This window comes from Oncorhynchus gorbuscha, linkage group LG24, assembly GCF_021184085.1.
Source record: "Oncorhynchus gorbuscha isolate QuinsamMale2020 ecotype Even-year linkage group LG24, OgorEven_v1.0, whole genome shotgun sequence".
Lineage (NCBI taxonomy): Eukaryota > Metazoa > Chordata > Actinopteri > Salmoniformes > Salmonidae > Oncorhynchus > Oncorhynchus gorbuscha.
Window position 1 is genome coordinate 36,500,101 of NC_060196.1, and position 18,026 is coordinate 36,518,126.

The 18,026-nt window shown below is 43.7% G+C and overlaps 1 protein-coding gene across 3 annotated transcripts in view; it reads right to left on the minus strand.

Moving 5' to 3' along the window:
- Positions 1-2,129: 2,129 nt before the first annotated feature.
- LOC124012767 (collagen alpha-1(XXII) chain-like) overlaps positions 2,130-18,026 on the minus strand; it is a 75,599-nt gene continuing 59,702 nt past the window's right edge. For all 3 annotated transcript variants that reach the window (XM_046326711.1, XM_046326710.1, XM_046326712.1), the window contains 28 exons: positions 17,131-17,184; positions 16,989-17,042; positions 16,790-16,843; positions 16,491-16,595; positions 15,415-15,459; positions 14,726-14,803; positions 14,464-14,499; positions 14,258-14,356; positions 13,996-14,031; positions 13,590-13,703; positions 12,098-12,151; positions 11,814-11,921; positions 11,592-11,645; positions 11,330-11,383; positions 11,078-11,131; positions 10,834-10,887; positions 10,694-10,738; positions 10,019-10,072; positions 9,870-9,923; positions 9,488-9,541; positions 6,776-6,847; positions 6,540-6,575; positions 6,315-6,359; positions 6,043-6,222; positions 5,792-5,858; positions 5,484-5,666; positions 5,154-5,231; positions 2,130-4,941 (listed from right to left, as the gene is read on the minus strand). In XM_046326711.1, the coding sequence (XP_046182667.1) occupies positions 4,748-4,941; positions 5,154-5,231; positions 5,484-5,666; positions 5,792-5,858; positions 6,043-6,222; positions 6,315-6,359; positions 6,540-6,575; positions 6,776-6,847; positions 9,488-9,541; positions 9,870-9,923; positions 10,019-10,072; positions 10,694-10,738; positions 10,834-10,887; positions 11,078-11,131; positions 11,330-11,383; positions 11,592-11,645; positions 11,814-11,921; positions 12,098-12,151; positions 13,590-13,703; positions 13,996-14,031; positions 14,258-14,356; positions 14,464-14,499; positions 14,726-14,803; positions 15,415-15,459; positions 16,491-16,595; positions 16,790-16,843; positions 16,989-17,042; positions 17,131-17,184 (2,115 nt within the window). In that variant the 3' untranslated portion in view covers positions 2,130-4,747. The remainder of the gene's footprint in view (positions 4,942-5,153; positions 5,232-5,483; positions 5,667-5,791; positions 5,859-6,042; positions 6,223-6,314; positions 6,360-6,539; positions 6,576-6,775; positions 6,848-9,487; positions 9,542-9,869; positions 9,924-10,018; positions 10,073-10,693; positions 10,739-10,833; positions 10,888-11,077; positions 11,132-11,329; positions 11,384-11,591; positions 11,646-11,813; positions 11,922-12,097; positions 12,152-13,589; positions 13,704-13,995; positions 14,032-14,257; positions 14,357-14,463; positions 14,500-14,725; positions 14,804-15,414; positions 15,460-16,490; positions 16,596-16,789; positions 16,844-16,988; positions 17,043-17,130; positions 17,185-18,026) is intronic.

Genomic DNA, 18,026 nt, shown 5'->3' on the forward strand with positions numbered 1-18,026 from the left:
CAGAAGCTCAGAACACATTGCATCTCCAGCAGCAGCAAGACATGGCGTGACGTACCCAGTTCAGGAGGGGTAATACATGGGAGTCTTCACATGTCTCCCTCATCGCACCGCAGAGCCAAAGAGAAACAGAGACAAGGCAAATGTAATTTAGAATACTGTATAGATATTTTTCTAGCTTTTCATCCTTTAGACTGATGCGTCGTTTTCTTGTGGAGAGAGCTTATCTGATGTTATGCATTCTAAGACAGCTGCTATTGATTTTAAGCTAGCCTTTAAACTGATCGGTGGCCCATCATGGCCCAAGTGCTTTCCCAAAGACAAATTACACAAACTTCTAAAATGACAATTTTGTTAAATTCATGTTGTTCCATTCATACCCACAGATTCAGATAGAAAAACAGGGCAATGTGTTGGTTTTCAACGAACACAAAGGTAAATACTGTATGTATTTGACTTCTATTCATGTACTGTTTAATTCATTGTTTAAATAAATTCATTAAAAAAATGTCCTCACCAGCACCATGTACAGTACGAAGTTCAGCCTTTCACAAATAACAAAACCTCAAACTGCGCTTTGGAATCATTCATTTTCAATATTGATCAATGAACCAATAAATAATGGCAAAAGTCCACGACCATGATGAGCCATAGACAGATATTGGTAGTTCATGTTTTCATTCAGTCCCTCGAACATAGGATAATCTATGTTATACAGAAGTTGTACAGTACGAGTACACATGTTTTTCCTTGTTATTGTTTTTTCTAACAATGTAATAAACTGTTTTGTTTGGGAAATAGTGCACATCAGACCCGTGAGTTGTTTTTGTGAACAGCTACCTTTACCTTTAGGGAAGCATTTTAGAACAAACCGTCCGTTCATTCTTTTATATTGGCCCTCCAGGGAAGATATATCATGGCATTTTTCATGGTATTCAATAGATAGTTACAGTCTTGTCCCATCACTGCAACTCCCGTATGGACTCGGGAGAAGCAAAGGTCGAGAGCCATGCATCGTCTAAAACACGACCCTGCCAAGCCGTACTGCTCACTTAACCCGGAAGCAAGCCGCACTAATGTATCAGAAGGAAAAACCATACACCTGGCTACCGTGTCAGAATGCATGCACCCAGCCCACCACAGGAGTCACTGGAACACGATGGGACTCTCCAACTTCCCGGCTGGCCAAACCCTCCCCTAAGCCAGACGGCACTGGGCCAATTGTGTGCCACCTCATGGGTCTCCCAGTCACGGTCAGCTGCGACACAGCCTGGGATCGAACCCGGATCTGTGGTGCCTTAGACCGCAGAGCCACCTGGGAGGCCCAAAATACTATGACAGCTTTGTGACTTTCAGCATTACCATTTGAGAGCTGTTTGTGACATCATGATTACCATTGGAGAGCTTTTTGTGACATCATGATTACCATTGGAGAGTTCTATCTGTTGACTCTGTTACATCTAGGGAATGGACCAAGACCTCCAGGGGACCAGTTTGACCAGTTTTTGTTATAAACGTCCGCAGGGTCTTCCAGTCCACCGTTGCCTAGTTACTGAGGAGTGTCAACGTCCCATTCTCTGAGTCTATACACCAGAGATTCATTTATTGAGTCAATATGACCTTTAGAAGGTTGCTGGCTGTTGGCTGAAACAGGAAATTGGGCTACTGCAGGCTAGAATTAGCCCCCTCTTCCTCCCCCTCCTCCCCCTTCTACCTCCTCCCTCCTCCACCTCCTCCCTCCTCCATCCCCCCCCCCCACCCCCTCTCAACGGCATCTATTTGTCTTTATAGGTCTAATCATGGATCTACTGGCATCTCTTGGAATAATAGGCGATAGGTTGTCCATAAAACACTCGCATACCAAAAGTTGCACGATAGATCGTTTCAGAAAAATTACAATTCTGATTAGCAATAAAAATTGGTTCGATATTTTACAGAACTGCCAATTGTGCATGCTATGCAAATGATAACGGGAGAACATTTTAAACTGAGCGATTACTGTTCATTTCAATTGGTCTGTCGAAGTTGCGATTGACATTCAAAAGAAGCAATGAACTTGTCATATGCCTGCAGGGTCTACCGGTAAATTAGCTGGTAATATTCGACATTGAGCAAAGAGGTTAAGTAGGAAACCTAACAATTGAGAATTCAATTCATATCAGCACTTATAAGAGGACACAGAAAGATTACTCACAAAGGAAAGCAAAATACTTTTTCTAAAAAAAAAAGATCTGTTCCAGTCTTTATTACAACATGATACAGTACATAATACACCTTTCCAATACATACAAGCATACCAGCCACTAATTTAGGATATTTTAGCACCATTCTTTTAGGATAAACAGGTAAGGATTACCATCGTAAAACCATTTTAAACATTCCACATACGGTAAGCTACTGGTATTTCAAACTGTGAATCATTTAACAGTATAATTAACAAAAACTCTAAATCAGTTACATACAGTTGGTTGTTTTGAATTATCACAAATGTATATGAAATGAGGAAACAAGCCAAACATAATTAGAAACGTGCACCTTCTGCATCATTTTCTATGGGGAGCACTGGCAGAAACACCAGACATTCTAATGTTCACATCCATGGGCTAACAAGTGTTTTCCATTTACCAAACCATTATGTTACTATTGTATTTCTCCTATTTGGCATTCTGAAACGTAATTCATAACGAAGTCCACACATCTTCACTGTGATGTGGTAGTAAAGTGTATGCAAGTTAGCGAAGAGCATACGGTCTTTGTTCCTTTGACTGCCATGGATCATGAGGCAGTTTTACAAGCTACAGTACAGTGGGCAATGTAGACACTGTATGTTTAGCTATAACTATTCAGCACCTTGGAAGACCTTCAATGAAGTGACCGGAGGTGCAGATGGCCAAGCAGTGTTTTCACTGTGGGTGTTGGCTTAGGTTCTGGAACCCTGTGGCTGCTGGCCTGGGTTCTGGAACATTTTTGGTGTTGGCCTGGGTTCTGGAACACTGTGGGTGTTCTTACTGTGTTCTAGAAATACATGCTGGATCCAGGCTCACATCCATATAAGGCATAAAAGACAATATATCTATTTTACTTTATTGGTGATCTGATGAACATTTCGGAACCTCAATATTGATGTCTTACATTTTTTCAAGCCAAAATAATTCCCCTAGAGTGAGCAGTGAGTAATCTATTGTATTTTTCTTACTGACTCTCCCTCGACTCATCTTGTGAGTTTTAGAGAGGGTATAATTGGTCCACTAGGGACATGGGATGAGTGATGAAAGACATCCTTCAGACAGAATACTCACTGACTTTACCAATCACAAAACAGGGAAGAAGAAACTCATGTTGTATAGCACTTAACGATTTAGTTAGAGAGAACGTAGAGTGAAACCAGGAAACAAGCAATGTTTGAGGAACGAGTGGAACAAAAGCTGTGGTTTGAATACCTTCTCTCTCCAGACTGGTTACTGGCAGACTCTGTGGAATCACCAGAGACACTTAGGTAGAAACGAAATGGGAAATGTAGTTTTCCTTTTGTAGTTTTCCATTTCCCTTTGAAAGTCTTACCAGTCTTGTCTACTTAAAGGCCTCACACGCATTCATGAAGTTGGATTCCCTTTGGAGGAACAATGAACAAACACTGTACAATAGGTAATTAAAGCTGTCACAGATGGTTTTGTTGCTGACACACTATCTTAGATTGTAATAAAGGTTAAGATAGTAATGCTGCAGATACCCAGAGATTGTGAAAGTTCAGTATTCACCCTGTCCAGTACTGGTGGCCCGTCTCTCATTATTCAAGACAAGTGCACTATTAGAAGCTTACAGGCAAGGCAAAACAACGTATGTAGTCGTTCACCACCATCCACAGCCTCATTAAAGATCTGTCCATGAAACTTAATATTGACATTTCAGATTGTGCCTCATTCAGGCCAATGTTCCCTTCCCATCAATAGAAATAACTTGACTGGATCACTACCAGTCAGAGGAGCTGCCTACTGCTGGATCAATGATGTGGCTACTGATTGATGGGTTGAATCTGATGTTAAACCCATACCAGACTTACGACTGTGTACGTTGGGAGACTGACAACTCTATCATGGTATAAATGGCTGTTCTGTAACTGTGGCTCCATCTTTTACCAGACATGGGTAGAGATGGTATTTGTTTTCTTTGAAATAGTTTTGAGCATTTGAGTGAGCCTGCCTAAAGTGCCAGATCAGCAGGGTTTGCCCTTTTGACGACTACTCCATTGGTTCCATTGTGCCAGGCAAGCTCAATCAAGCAAAAATAAATCCTATTTGAACCCAGGCCCAGTAAGCATGACTGGGTCTTTTACATGGTCCTTCGAGCCGGATAGGAACAATGGCAGTCCGTCTAAGTTGAACAAATAACGTAATTCTTGATGATAACATTACCAAATATCAGACACAAACCGACCCTCCACACCCACTTCCCCTGGTCATTTCACCCCCAACCCTCACAACAAAATCAAAAACAAACGTATTCTGACCGGCAGGCAGGCAGAACACTTCTCTCGTGTTCCCTCCAAACTAAGGAGATATATTTTTATAGAAAGAAAAGTTCTTGGTTCATCCTGACACATCCCAGTTCATAAATAGCTGGACTTGTAGCTCTCTAACTGCATACCAAATGGCATCCATTTCCCTTTATAGTGCACTACTTTTGACTAGAGTAGTGCACTATACAAGGCATTGGTTGTCATTCTGGAAGCAGTTAGTGTGTCTCTGTCTCTTTAAGTCCCCTTGACGTTCTTGGTGTGGGGTCGTGATCCCAGACTAGCGTAGTAGGCACACTGGGAGGGGTCACACTGTCCTGGGGGTCCGCTGGGGCCTGGCTGGCCATGGGGGCCAGGATTCCCTGCTTCTCCCTGAGCTCCAGCCGCCCCGGGCTGCCCGTCCTTACCATAGCCTGGCATACCTGCAGGACCTGGGGGGTGGAGTAGCAAAGTCACACTGAAGCAACTGCTGCTTTCTTGGGAAGTTCAAGTGTCAGTCACTCACCCCACTCGTGCTGGATAGTGCATAGTTTAGCAACTACGGATCTCAAGATGGACACAAACAAACATCCATTTAGAATGATATTGTAGTCATAGAGACATTCCATTGATATATTGCTGTAATAGATCAACAGTACTGTACCTATAGGACCTGATGGTCCAGTCTCTCCTCTCTGTCCAACTCCGTTTTCTCCCTTGTCTCCTCTGGACCCTCTCTCACCTGGACGGCAAAGAGATGATAGACAACACTCACAATGATGTTCTTACAGACAGTGTCTAAATCAAGAACACCAAAGGCAACTAATATAAATAGTTGGTGTAAATGTGTTTTGTGGAAATCTGACACCTCTCATGTAGTGGTTTGACAATATTACACTTTTTAGTCTTATGCTCTCACATTGTCTGTATATCTGAACCAAGAAATACAGTATGTGTGACCAATAATAATGGTTCTTCACTTTGGATAAGTTACCTTTAGGACCCATGGGTCCCCTCATGCCGTCTCCTCCATTCTGCCCTGGCATGCCAGGCTCCCCTGGGGGCCCGGGGCGACCGTGGCTCCCGTCTTTCCCCGAGGGGCCTGGAGGTCCTGGCCGACCTGCCGTGCTCTTCACATGGGCCGGCTGGAGCTGGGCCATCAGGTACGCCATTTTGTCTGGAGGTGGGACACACGGACACACACGATTATGACTTGCACAGCTCATATGAGGTCAAACATACATAGCATACATTGCAGATTGCACTAATGTCCCATTGTCCCTAACAATACGCCAGTCTCACCATCTAACGCTTTAGCTAGTTCCTCCTGGATCAGCCTTCTCATTGTTTCCAGTGATGTTGACTCTCCCTGTTGGAAGGAGAAATTAGCATGTTTACATCATCGATTTCCAGATGCCTGTATTATTTTCTATAGCACTTTGACTGGATATGAACCAGAGTATATTGTAAATAACAAGACCGTTAACCTGCTGAGCTAAAAACCTGGTGGTTAACTCTGGGGAGCCATTGCAAGTATTCAAGTCACTACTCACTCGTGGTCCAGGTTGTCCGGGGTTTCCAGGTGTTCCCTGAGGCCCGGTAAGTCCCACCTCTCCTGGGGGTCCGGACATACCCATCATCCCTGTGTGGCCCTTACGGCCTGGGGGCCCCGGGTTACCAGGCATACCTGGATCTCCAACAGATCCCTTATCTCCCTTCCCACCTGAGTCCCCCTACAAAGACATCCAACAAAACACACTCAGAGACAATATAAACAATGGTCTACTTATGGTATGTGGTTGGGCCTGCTCCTGTATGTACTCACCCGCTCTCCTTTGACTCCACGTTCTCCTACTCTGCCTGACATACCCTGTGAAACAGAGAAATTGTTTGTTTAGTGTGTCGTTGGCAAGACATCTCCCAATCCATGTTCCACATCATATCCATTTCATAGTGTAAAGATACTAAAAGTAGCTGATGAAAATTGAAATATGTCTCCAAAAATCAATCAACAAACGAACCAATCAATCAATCACTCAATGGTTCTTACCTGTTTTCCCTCTGGGCCGACAGGACCAGTAGGACCCTAGATAGATAGAGAGACGGAAGGAAGAGACGTTTAAGTAAAAATAAATTTGATCAAATCAGAAATGGTTGCGTCACAACTTCAAATACTCTTATGGCTTAACCTCAACTCAGACTGTTCCAACATGAAGGACTAGGAGGTATAGCAACAGTAGCTTAGCACACTAGTAATGACGTTGAGGATCAGGAATCTCTATTTACCAAAGGGCCCTTTGGACCACTAAAGCCTGGTAAACCTGGGTTCCCAGGGTCTCCCTTGGCTCCAGCGGGACCCTGTAATACACACAGAAACATGGGGACTTTCACATGGCGTAGTCATACTGTAGTTGAACAATCAAATCAAATTGTATTTGTCACATGTGCCGAATACAACACCTTACAGTGAAATGCATACTTACAAGCCCTTAACTAAGAACGCAGTTTTAAGAAAAATACACTCAAAAAACAAAAACAAACAAAGAGCAGCAGTAAAATAACAATAGCGAGGCGATGTACAGGGGGTACGGATACAGAGTCAATGTGTGGGGGCAACAGTTAGTCGAGGTAGTTGAGGTAATATGTATATGTAGGTAGAGTTATTAAAGTGACTATGCATAGATAATAACAGAGTAGCAGCAGCGTAAAAGAGGTTGGGGAAGGCAATGCAAATAGTCTGGTAGCCATTTGATTAGATGTTCAGGAGTCTTATGGCTTGGGGGTAGAAGCTGTTTAGACTTCTCTTGGACCTAGACTTGGCGCTCCGGTACAGCATGCAGTGAGGTAGCAGACAGAACAGTCTATGACTAGGGTGGCTGGAGTCTTTGACAATTTTTAGGGCCTTCCTCTGACGCTGCCTAGTATAGAGGTCCTGGACGGCAGGAAGCTTGGCCCAGTGATGTACTGGGCCATACGCACTACCCTCTGTAGTGCCTTGCTGTCGGAGGCCCAAGCAGTTGCTTTACCAGGCAGTGATGCAACCCATCAGGATGCTCTCGATGGTGCAGCTGTAGAACCTTTTGAGGATCTGAAGTAGAACCTTTTGAGGATCTGAAGACCCATGCCACATCTTGAAGCTCCTTTGTCTTGATCACGTTGAGGGAGAAGTTGTTGTCCTTGCACCACACGATCAGGTCTCTGACCTCCTCCCTATAGGCTGTCTCATCGTTGTCGGTGATCAGGCCTACAACTGCGTAATTGGAAAACTTAATGATGGTGTTGGAGTTGTGCCTGGCCGTACAGTCATGAGTGTACAGGTGGGGGCTGAGCATGCACCCCTGAGGGGCCCCCGTGTTGAGGATCAGTGAGGCGGATGTGTTGTTATCTACCTTTACAACCTGAGGGCAGCCCGTCAGGAAGTCCAGGATCCAGTTGAAGAGGGAGTTAGCTTAGTGATGAGCTCTGAAGGCAATATGGTGTTGAACGCTGAGCTGTAGTCAACGAATAGCATTCTCACATAGGTGTTAATTTTGTCCAGGTGGGAAAGGGCAGTGTGGAGTGCAATAGAGATTTCATCATCTGTGGATCTGTTACGGCGGTATGCAAATTGGAATGGGCTAGTGTTTCTGGGATAATGGTGTTGATGTGAACCATGACCAGTCTTTCAAAGCACTTCATGGCTACAGACGTGAGTGCTACGGATCGGCAGTCATTTAAGCAGGTTACCTAAGTGTTCATGGGCACAGGGACTATGGTGGTCTGCTTGAAACATGTTGGTATTTCAGAATCAGACTGGGAGAGGTTGACAATGTCAGTGAAGACACTTGCCAGTTGGTCAGCGCATGCTCAGAGTACATGTCCTGGTAATAAGTCTGGCCCTGCGGCCTTGTGAATGTTTGCTGTTTGCTTATGGCTGTATACAGCTCATTGAGTGCGGTCTTAGTGCCAGCATCAGTTTATGGTGGTAAATAGACAGCTACAAAGAATATAGATGAAAACTCTCTTGGTAGATAGTGTGGTCTAAGGCTTATCATGAGATACTTTACCTCAGGCGAACAAAACCTCAAGACTTCCTTAGATATCATGCACCAGCTGTTGTTTACAAATATACTAGGACGCCACCCCTTGTCTTACCAGCTGCTGTTCTATCCTGCCGGTACAGTGTATAACCTGCCAGCTGTATGTTATTCATGTCGTCATTCAGCCAAGACTCTGTGAAACATAAGATATCACAGATTTTAATGTCCCGCTGGTAGGGTATATGCACTTTTCGTTCGTCCATTTTATTTTCCAGAGATTTTACGTTGGCCAATAGTACCGATGGCAAAGGCAGATTAGCCACTCATTGCCTGATCCTCACAAGTCGCCCAGATCTCCTTCTGTGAAAATCCTCTGTCTCTTTATCCTGCGAATGATGGGATGAGGGTCTGTTTGGGTGTCTGGAGTCAATCCCTCTCGGCTGACTCATTACAGAAAAATTATTCTTCCAATTCAAGATGAATAATCGCTGTTCTGATGTCCAGAAGCTCCCAGGAGCTCTTTTTGGTCATAAGAGACGGTAGCAGCAATATTATGTACAAAATAAGTTACAAACAAGGCAAAAAAACAAACAAAATAGCACGGTTGGTTAAGATCCCGTAAAACGGCAGCCACCCTTTCCGGTGCCATTATCTCACAGGCAGCACTACTCGTTATAAGGGACTGGGTGAGATTAACTTGACGTTTAGCTTTCTGACATTCTTATGAACGTTGCTTTTGTTGGAGGTAAATCTCCTAAAAGATCTTGCAGTGAAAGACTAAACAGCAGCAAGTGATTAATATTCATATTTACAAGAGCTTGATCTTGCTGGCTGTGGAGTACCAGATACATGGTAGAGAGAAGCTGCTGTGTTCGCAAAATACAAACAGCATTTCACTGCATGTGCATGTTTCTGTTTTCACAGAAGCAATGTATGCAATGCTAAGAGCAGTTAGTGCTGTATATAAATAATCACTCACAGGAGTACCAGGGGCTCCTGGCTTTCCTGAAGGTCCTGGTTCACCATGTTTACCCTTGAGAGAGGTTAAGAGGTAGAGATGGAAGGAGGGAGGGAGAAAGAGAGAGGGAGAGAGAGCGAGAGAGGTAGAGAGTGAGAGAGAGGTAGAGAGGGAGAGAGCGAGAGAGGTAGAGAGGGAGAGAGAGCAAGAGAGGTAGAGGTAGAGAGGGAGTGAGCGAGAGAGGTAGAGAGGGAGAGCGAGAGAGGTAGAGAGGGAGGAAGAGGGAGAAATACAGACAGACATTAGTGTCACTTTCTATCAACCAGGTTGCCATCGTGCTAAGTCTGGTGTGCTAAGTATCAGCAGATAAAGGCTTGTAAACTGCAGTGTAAAGGTGACTTACATTCTCCCCTCTCCGGCCAGCAAGGCCCTCTGGTCCAAGTGGTCCAATATTACCCTTCAAAAACAAACACAACGCATATATTAGTGAGACATTCCCTGTGTGTTGATAATTACAGAGTTATGATTGGCTAAATGCATGTTCTTACTCACGTCTTGGCCAGGTTTACCCTCCGGTCCGCTACGGCCTTCCTTTCCATCTTCACCCTGATTGGTTAAGGACAGAAATATATTAATCAATCAATTCACAGTAGGCCCCTCTTTTCCTAATTTAGTTCTATAGAAAATGTTTTGATTATAGCTATAGAAAGGGGCTCCAATGGTCAAATGTATGGGGATTAGAGGAAAAACTCCAACGCCTTGACCTTGATGGCCTGGATGTACGAGTCTAGGGTCAAGGCGAGACACTCTTATACAGCACATACAATGTGTTCTTTAAAATCCATAGGTTGACATGGAGGTAGAGAGGAGTCAATCCAACATAATCCTCTGTCTTTAAGAGAGGTGTTCTGGTGATGCACTTGGGCACTTGGTCCATCTCGGTCAGAGAAAAGGCTGGTGGAGATGTGAGCCTGGCACTGTGATTCAGTGCCTCAGTGGTGTCTGTATTGAGGCATGCCATTGGTCACACTGCTGTGGAAGATATCGTATACTAGAACTAAGAGCTGAGTGAGATTTAATAAGAGTAGGCATGTGTCACAATTTTGAGAGTGAGATTATTTGATCTTGACAGACCAGGGAAGACAGAAGCCCACGTTCATATTCAACACTTTATGGCCTAGTCATCTAATGTGTTGACTATTGTGACATGGGAGTCAAAGGACTGACCTTTGACCCTGGTGGTCCAGGCTCTCCTCTGTGACCTTTGAAGCCCTGCATGGAGATAATCATCAACATGAATACTGGTGAAGTTATATTTTCATTAACCACACAGTTAAATAATCCTCCCCACAGTTTAAGTTCCTCACAGGCATTCCCCTGAGTCCGGGTTGTCCCTGTGGTCCTGGCTCTCCTTGTTTACCCTGAGATCACACCACATGGTTAGATTACACACACCAAGGGAATTATGTGCATTAAATATGCAGGGGACACATATTGTGCCATGTATAGCCAGAGACCATTATGACTGATTATGTACAGAATACAGAATTACAGTACAGGACATACAGAATATGTTGGGAATAATATCTTGGCCATATCATGTGTACTCACAGATTCTCCTTGTTCTCCTTGGCGGCCATCTTTGCCAATTTTGCCCATTTGACCCTGTGGAACATTCAGCTTTTAGAATTTAGACTTAATTTTCAAACTGTTTATTTACAGTCCACTCCATAAGTTCCACGTATGTTATCATGGTTAGCTTGAGATAGAGGCAGTACTAGTATTGTTAGTATCAATAATATTGTATGTCTTCAGCAGGTCATTTCTACTCCTTCACAAGAGTTTATCAACAGCGTTTCTCACCATTAAGCCTGGTAGACCTGGTGGCCCCTGGATTCCCTTCATCCCCTCCTTGCCCTGCAGGGTGGAAACAGACACAAGATAGTTCCACAGATTCAACCAGGATAAATCAACAACAACACAACCATGATTAATGACCTCTGCCAAAACAACACTCAGCCCAGTTGACCTATATGGCCAGCCAGTGGGATGAGGCCGATATAAAACTGATGACATGTAGTGCAATATGTGGTCTGAAAATGAAACACATTGACAACATCCTGACTTTTTCTCCAGGGGCTCCTGGGGGGCCGATGGGGCCGGGTTGACCGTTGTTACCCTACAGAGAGATGAAGAGGGAGGAGTCAGAAAGAACATTCATCCTACTGCAATGACCATAGGAGTTGGCAATACAGTACACAGGGATATGAGACTAGACTACTAAATAGCAAAGATGGTGGCCTATGGTAGGCACTGGTAGTACCACCAGGCAGGTACATGTACTCACAGGATTCCCCATGATGCCAGCAGCCCCGGGGTGGCCGGGGGGTCCGGTGTGGCCTATTTCACCTTTGTCTCCAGGCCCTCCTTGGGGTCCTCTATCACCTTTCACACCCTGTAGGACAAACAGTAAATAAATAATGCATATCACCTCTGGCCACTGTGTTGTATGGCAAGGGACATAACCGACACAAACCACTAGATGTTTTCAGGTCTTCAACTCAATCATTTATGTTCTATGGAAGGTAAAAGTGTGTGGGTAATAATCGGGTGTGGTTGAGGAGGACTTGCCTTTTCTCCGTTAGCTCCTGGGGGTCCAGAGGTTCCGGCTGGGCCTGCCTGGCCCTGCAATGACAATGACGCAGACACCATCAGTTCCTGGCTAGCTAAAGTTAATCTCTCTATATCTCTCTTTCAGGTCTGTCTGTCTTTGTCTCTCACCTTGGTTCTCCCGCTCTCTCCCTCTCCAAAAAGACCATCAGCAGCCCTGTCTCCAGGTCCTGATCATTCACTATACCCCCCAGACGACAGGAAGCCTAACGATGCTGAGAGAGCCAGTCTCATACCTTCCCACCACTTCAGTCAAACACAGTGTGATGAATACAGGAGACTCCTCGCTATTCTCCTACACCACTGTCTGAGGCATGCTACTTCTATGAAGTTAAATAGACCCTATCCTGAAGAAGATTTATTTAACTCCACTTCCTGTCTGACTGACATGCCCTAAGTAAACTGCCTGTTGCTCAGGCCCTGAAGCCAGGATATGCATATAATTGGTACCATTGGAAAGAAGACAATCTGAAGTTTGTAGAAATGTTAAAATAATGTAGGAGACTATAACACAATAGATATGGTAGGAGAAAATCCAAATAAATACCAACATTTTTTTATATTTTTTTTTGAGAGAGCCCAAAGTTAAATCCAGCTCCCAGATTGCAATTCCTATGGCTTCCACTGGGTATCAACAGTCTTTGTTCAAGGTTTCAGACTTCTTTCTTCCAAAACGAGTAAGAATTCTGAGTTTTGATACAGGAACAAAGAGTTGGAAATCAGTCTGTGCGCGCATGATGAAGAGAATGCGCACCTGCTAATATCACTTTTCTATTGAACATACTTTTTTTCCGTATGAAATATTATAGTTTAATTACAGTTTAGGGTACCTGATGATTAAATATAAACATATTTTGACTAGTTTTAACAAAGTTTAGCGATAGCTTTTTGGATTTCTTTCTCTGCAGTTGAACGAGTGGATCACTCAAATCGATGGCACCAACTAAACAGACATTTTGGGATAAAAATAAGGATTTTATCTAACAAAACGATACTACATGTTGTAGCTGGGACCCTTTGGATTGCAAATCAGAGGAAGATTTTCGAAGAGTAAGTGAATATTTCATTGCTATTTGTGAATTTATTTTGATGTGGGGCGCCGTCCCCAAACAATCACATGGCATGCTTTCGCTGTAAAGCCTATTGTAAATCGGACAATGCAGTTAGATTAACAAGAATTTAAGCGTTTAACCGATATAAGATACTTGTATGTACCTAAATGTTTAATATCCATAATTTTTATGATTATTTATTTCATTGCGCGCCCTCCAATTTCACCGGAAGTAGTCGACAGGTGTCCCGCTGGCGCGCCGCCTAGCCATAAGTTCTCTGTGTAGTGTTGAGAGTCTGAAGAAGTGCTATAGAGAGGCTCATATTATTCCTATTAATGATTCAGGATGTGCCTTTATCATACAACAGATGGAATAGCATGGTGCTCTGACTTTGTCCTTACTTGGTGCCCGTCCTGTCCATTCTTCCCTGGGGGTCCAGCTTGTCCCTTGTCCCCTGGTATCCCTGGCAGACCAGGCTGTCCCGGGGCTCCGGCTGGGCACTCTGAACACACATCCTGAAGGACAAGGAGAAACACTGAGTGATGAAAGAATCCTTCTGTCTCAGAATAAACTGTATCATCAAAGATGGAAGAAACAGTACTATGTTAACAGCGCTCTCCTCCTTACCTTCAGATCCAAACGGTACTATGTTAACAGCGCTCTCCTCCTTACCTTCAGATCCAAACGGTACTATGTTAACAGCGCTCTCCTCCTTACCTTCAGATCCAAACGGTACTATGTTAACAGCGCTCTCCTCCTTACCTTCAGATCCAAACGGTACTATGTTAACAGCGCTCTCCTCCTTACCTTCAGATCCAAATCCGACAAGTCTGCTGCTGCTCCCTGAAAGAGATGGTTTATATTAGTTTGATCCATTATTATACAAAGGTTGACTGGACTGATTTTCACATTATTTGTTTGAATACGTCCTCAGAGGTGTTCCATCAGAGCAGTGAAAACGAAGTTACAGTATAGTGAAGGTACAGTATAGTGAAGCTACAGTATTTGGCCTGAGTTTGCAGTGTTGTTGGGACGTTTCCAACCCCATTTACTGTACTGGTCAACTTACTGGCTCTCCTGGGGATCCCTTCTCTCCTGGTCTTCCTGGTAAACCATTGTGTCCTGCAGGTCCCTGTGAACCAGCGACGCCTGACAGACCTCTCATACCCTGAACCAGGAAACAAACAGCAGTCAGTTGAACTTTTCTTTCAACATTACTCAGTTCATGTTTTCACATTGACTTTGTCACTCTAATTATGACAAAAATGTTTTTACCGCCGGTCCAACTGCACCATTTGGCCCTGAAGGTCCCTGTAAAAGATAAAGATGTTCTCAATGTTTAAAATATGATGAAAGATTGAATGTGTGTGTGTGTGTGTGTGTGTGTGTGTGTGTGTGTGTGTGTGTGTGTGTGTGTGTGTGTGTGTGTGTGTGTGTGTGTGTGTGTGTGTGTGTGTGTGTGTGTGTGTGTGTGTGTGTGTGTGTGTGTGTGTGTGTGTGTGTGGCGTGGTTATGTGTGTAGAGTGGTTGTCTATACCGGTGGTCCGACTTTGCCTTCTCCTGGAGGACCCCTGTTCCCTGGAATCCCCTGAAGTCCCTGGGATCCGGGTTGGCCCTGGAACACACAGACAGAACCTTCGTTACCATCCAATAAGACACCAACAGAACCTTGGTCACCATCCAACCAGTATCTTCTAATGCAATGGCCAATACTCTCTGATGACGTTGCTGTACTATCGTAATGTTTGGCTCAGAGAGTTCTGCTGTGCTGAGCAGAGTGGTTGTTGATCTTTGCAGGTCTCGGCTGCTCAGGCAAGATACATCACATTCGTGTTTATTTCTAGCAACAGAGAATCCAATCTGAAGTTTTAGTATTCAGTGTGGTGGTTGTAAAGGTGACCATGGAGGATGGTTTAACAACTAAAGAGATGTAATCAACAGAATGTGCATGCAAGGCCTTGCACTACCCTCAATTAATTACTCTCTCTATCCCCCCACCCCACTAATCTCCTGCTCCCAAAGACATTGTTATTAAATCAGTGTGTCAGTCATGGTATGGTGGTCAAACGAAATTGCTTTTGTCCAACCAAAATGGATTGTTTTCTTCCTAAGCTAGAGAAAAATAAAACCTTTTTGTCACCAGAATCACTCCAGGCTTCAAGGCACTGATGTTTCTCTCTACCCCTCCCTCCGATCCACCCCAACCCAACTTTAAAATGACATTACCTTCTGGCCGGGCTGTCCTTCAATTCCCTGCTGTCCAGGATCACCCTGTAATATAATATCACACATAACAATATTATGAGCCCGCTGGCTGGTCAAATCAAACACTTGGCATTTAAAGTCTTATAGGATAAAAGACATGGTCCTCCCTGGACTAGGTTAATAGAAACCAATGTAACACATAGGAGAATAATCACTATGTATTTGTGCAAATAGTGTACTGTACTGGTGTGTGCATGAGGGCTATGTGTTATGTGTTATAGAGCAGCAGCTGACAGTAGTAAACTGGACACACACACACACAGCACATGTCCTGCTGGGTTCCTTCATTAGTTGAATGTGATAAAGCAGAAACGGTGTATGTTCTGTTTGTTTGCTTTCTCAGCGTTATCACCATATGTTTGTGGTGTAGAAAATGAGTAAAAAGGTTCCAGGTCAAACCGTTGGCATAACTGTATAATGCATGTTGTACTGCACTAACATAAGCAGTCATACTGCAGTATGGTTGTACTTAAATGCATGTTGATTTATGTACATGTGCAGCCAATACTTGTACAGGATGTGAATGGCTTTTAATTTGAAACCCCAGAGCCTGAGATCTTAATTTCCTGATTGGATATGTGCCAACAAACTCTGGTTCATTTTTCTTAGAGTCTGGATAACAAGTTAGATGTGTGTTAATTCTGTAGTCAGGACGTTTTCCTGCCTCTGCCACAAGACCATGCAAAACTCTTGACCTTGGTTATTGTGGTCTCACAGACAGGAAAAACTTGAGGTTTGAACGTAACAATGAGGTTTGAACGTAACAATGAGGTTTGAACGTAACAATGAGGTTTGAACGTAACAATGAGGTTTGAACGTAACAATGAGGTTTGAACGTAACAATGAGGTTTGAACGTAACAATGAGGTTTGAACGTAACAATGAGGTTTGAACGTAACAATGAGGTTTGAACGTAACAATGAGGTTTGAACGTAACAATGAGGTTTGAACGTAACAATGAGGTTTGAACGTAACAATGAGGTTTGAACGTAACAATGAGGTTTGAACGTCTTATACAGTGATGTTTCTGTGTCTTACGTTCTGTCCGTCCTTGCCCTTCCCGGGTGGGCCAGGGGGTCCTTGTATGCCTGTATCTCCAGGAGGGCCTGCGGGGCCACCACGACCCTCCTTCCCCATCTCTCCCTGGAACACACCACACACAGGGAGATGAGCAGAGCACAGTGTTGCATAGCATAGCTTAGTCATTCACACAGCACGAGTTACAATAGAAGGTCCCTAGGACACACGAGTTTCGGGTTACAATATGATGTCCCTAGAACAACACATTTGAGATCACCTGTTTTTCCATATAGCAAAGCAGTGATACGGTTACTGACCCTCTCTCCTCTCTGTCCAGCTATTCCAGGTGGTCCAAGGGTTCCAGGGATGCCCTGTGTCATAGACAGAGAGAGAAGTTCAGGGCACACGTTAGGTCAAAGGTTAGTTTAAAGCATTAGGGATGTCCTTGAGCACCAACACACAAATTCCATATGTTTAAAATATTTTTGGGCTGTCATTTTCGCAAAATGAACCTACCACATTGCCAGGCAGTCCACGGGTACCCTGTGTACCCTGCAATCCTGGCGGACCCTGGAATAGAAACAAGGCTTCATTCACAACTGTCTATGTGTAATAGTATTATCAGACAAATATGCAGCAGTAAGGACCCAGAACTTACAGGCTCTCCTTGTCTCCCAGTCTCTCCTTTAGGGCCAATGTCACCTTTAGGTCCCTGAATTGAAGGGGATAACCAACAAGGTTATGAAGGAAGTGGAAATCATTCAGTATAATATGTCAAATTATGTCGAGGTTTGATTTCTATTTTCCAATGGAGGACATTTTATGTAGGTCCTTATACAATCCGTGATGAAATTCGACAATATAAAAACAATGATTGAGGTCATAGCGAATCAACTAAATATGTTGAAAATGTATTAATTTGTCTAAGTTTCTCATTAGACATGAACAGAATATATCAGCGATTCGTATTTCCTGTAACTTTCTGAAGACCAGAATGCCCCTGTCTGTGTGCGTGCACTGTCTACCACTTTCTATAAACTGGGTTGTTTGAGCCCTGAATTCTGATTGGGTGAAAGTCGTGGTATATCAGACTGTATACCACGGGTATGACAAAATGTTTAGTTTTACTGCTCTAATTTAGTTGATAACCAGTTTATAATAGCAATAAGGCTTCTATGGGTTTGTGATATATGGCCAATATATCTTTTTTACATTATTTAAAATTGAACCTTTATTTAACTAGGCAAGTCAGTTAAGAACAAATTCTTATATACAATGACGGCCTGGACGACGCTGGTCCAATTGTTGCCAGCCCTATGGGACTACCAATCACAGCCGGATGTGATACAGCCTGGATATATGCCGCGCTGCGTCATGCTTAAGAACAGCGCTTAGCCGTGGTATATTAGTCGTACACTACACCTCCCCGGGCCTTATTGCTTAAGTCTAGCCGTTAGCGATGATGCCAAGGAAAACTGTCTTCTCAATGAAATGTTAACTACAAACTAGGCTGTGCTTACCTGGCAAAATGCTATCATGATTATTTGCATCAAT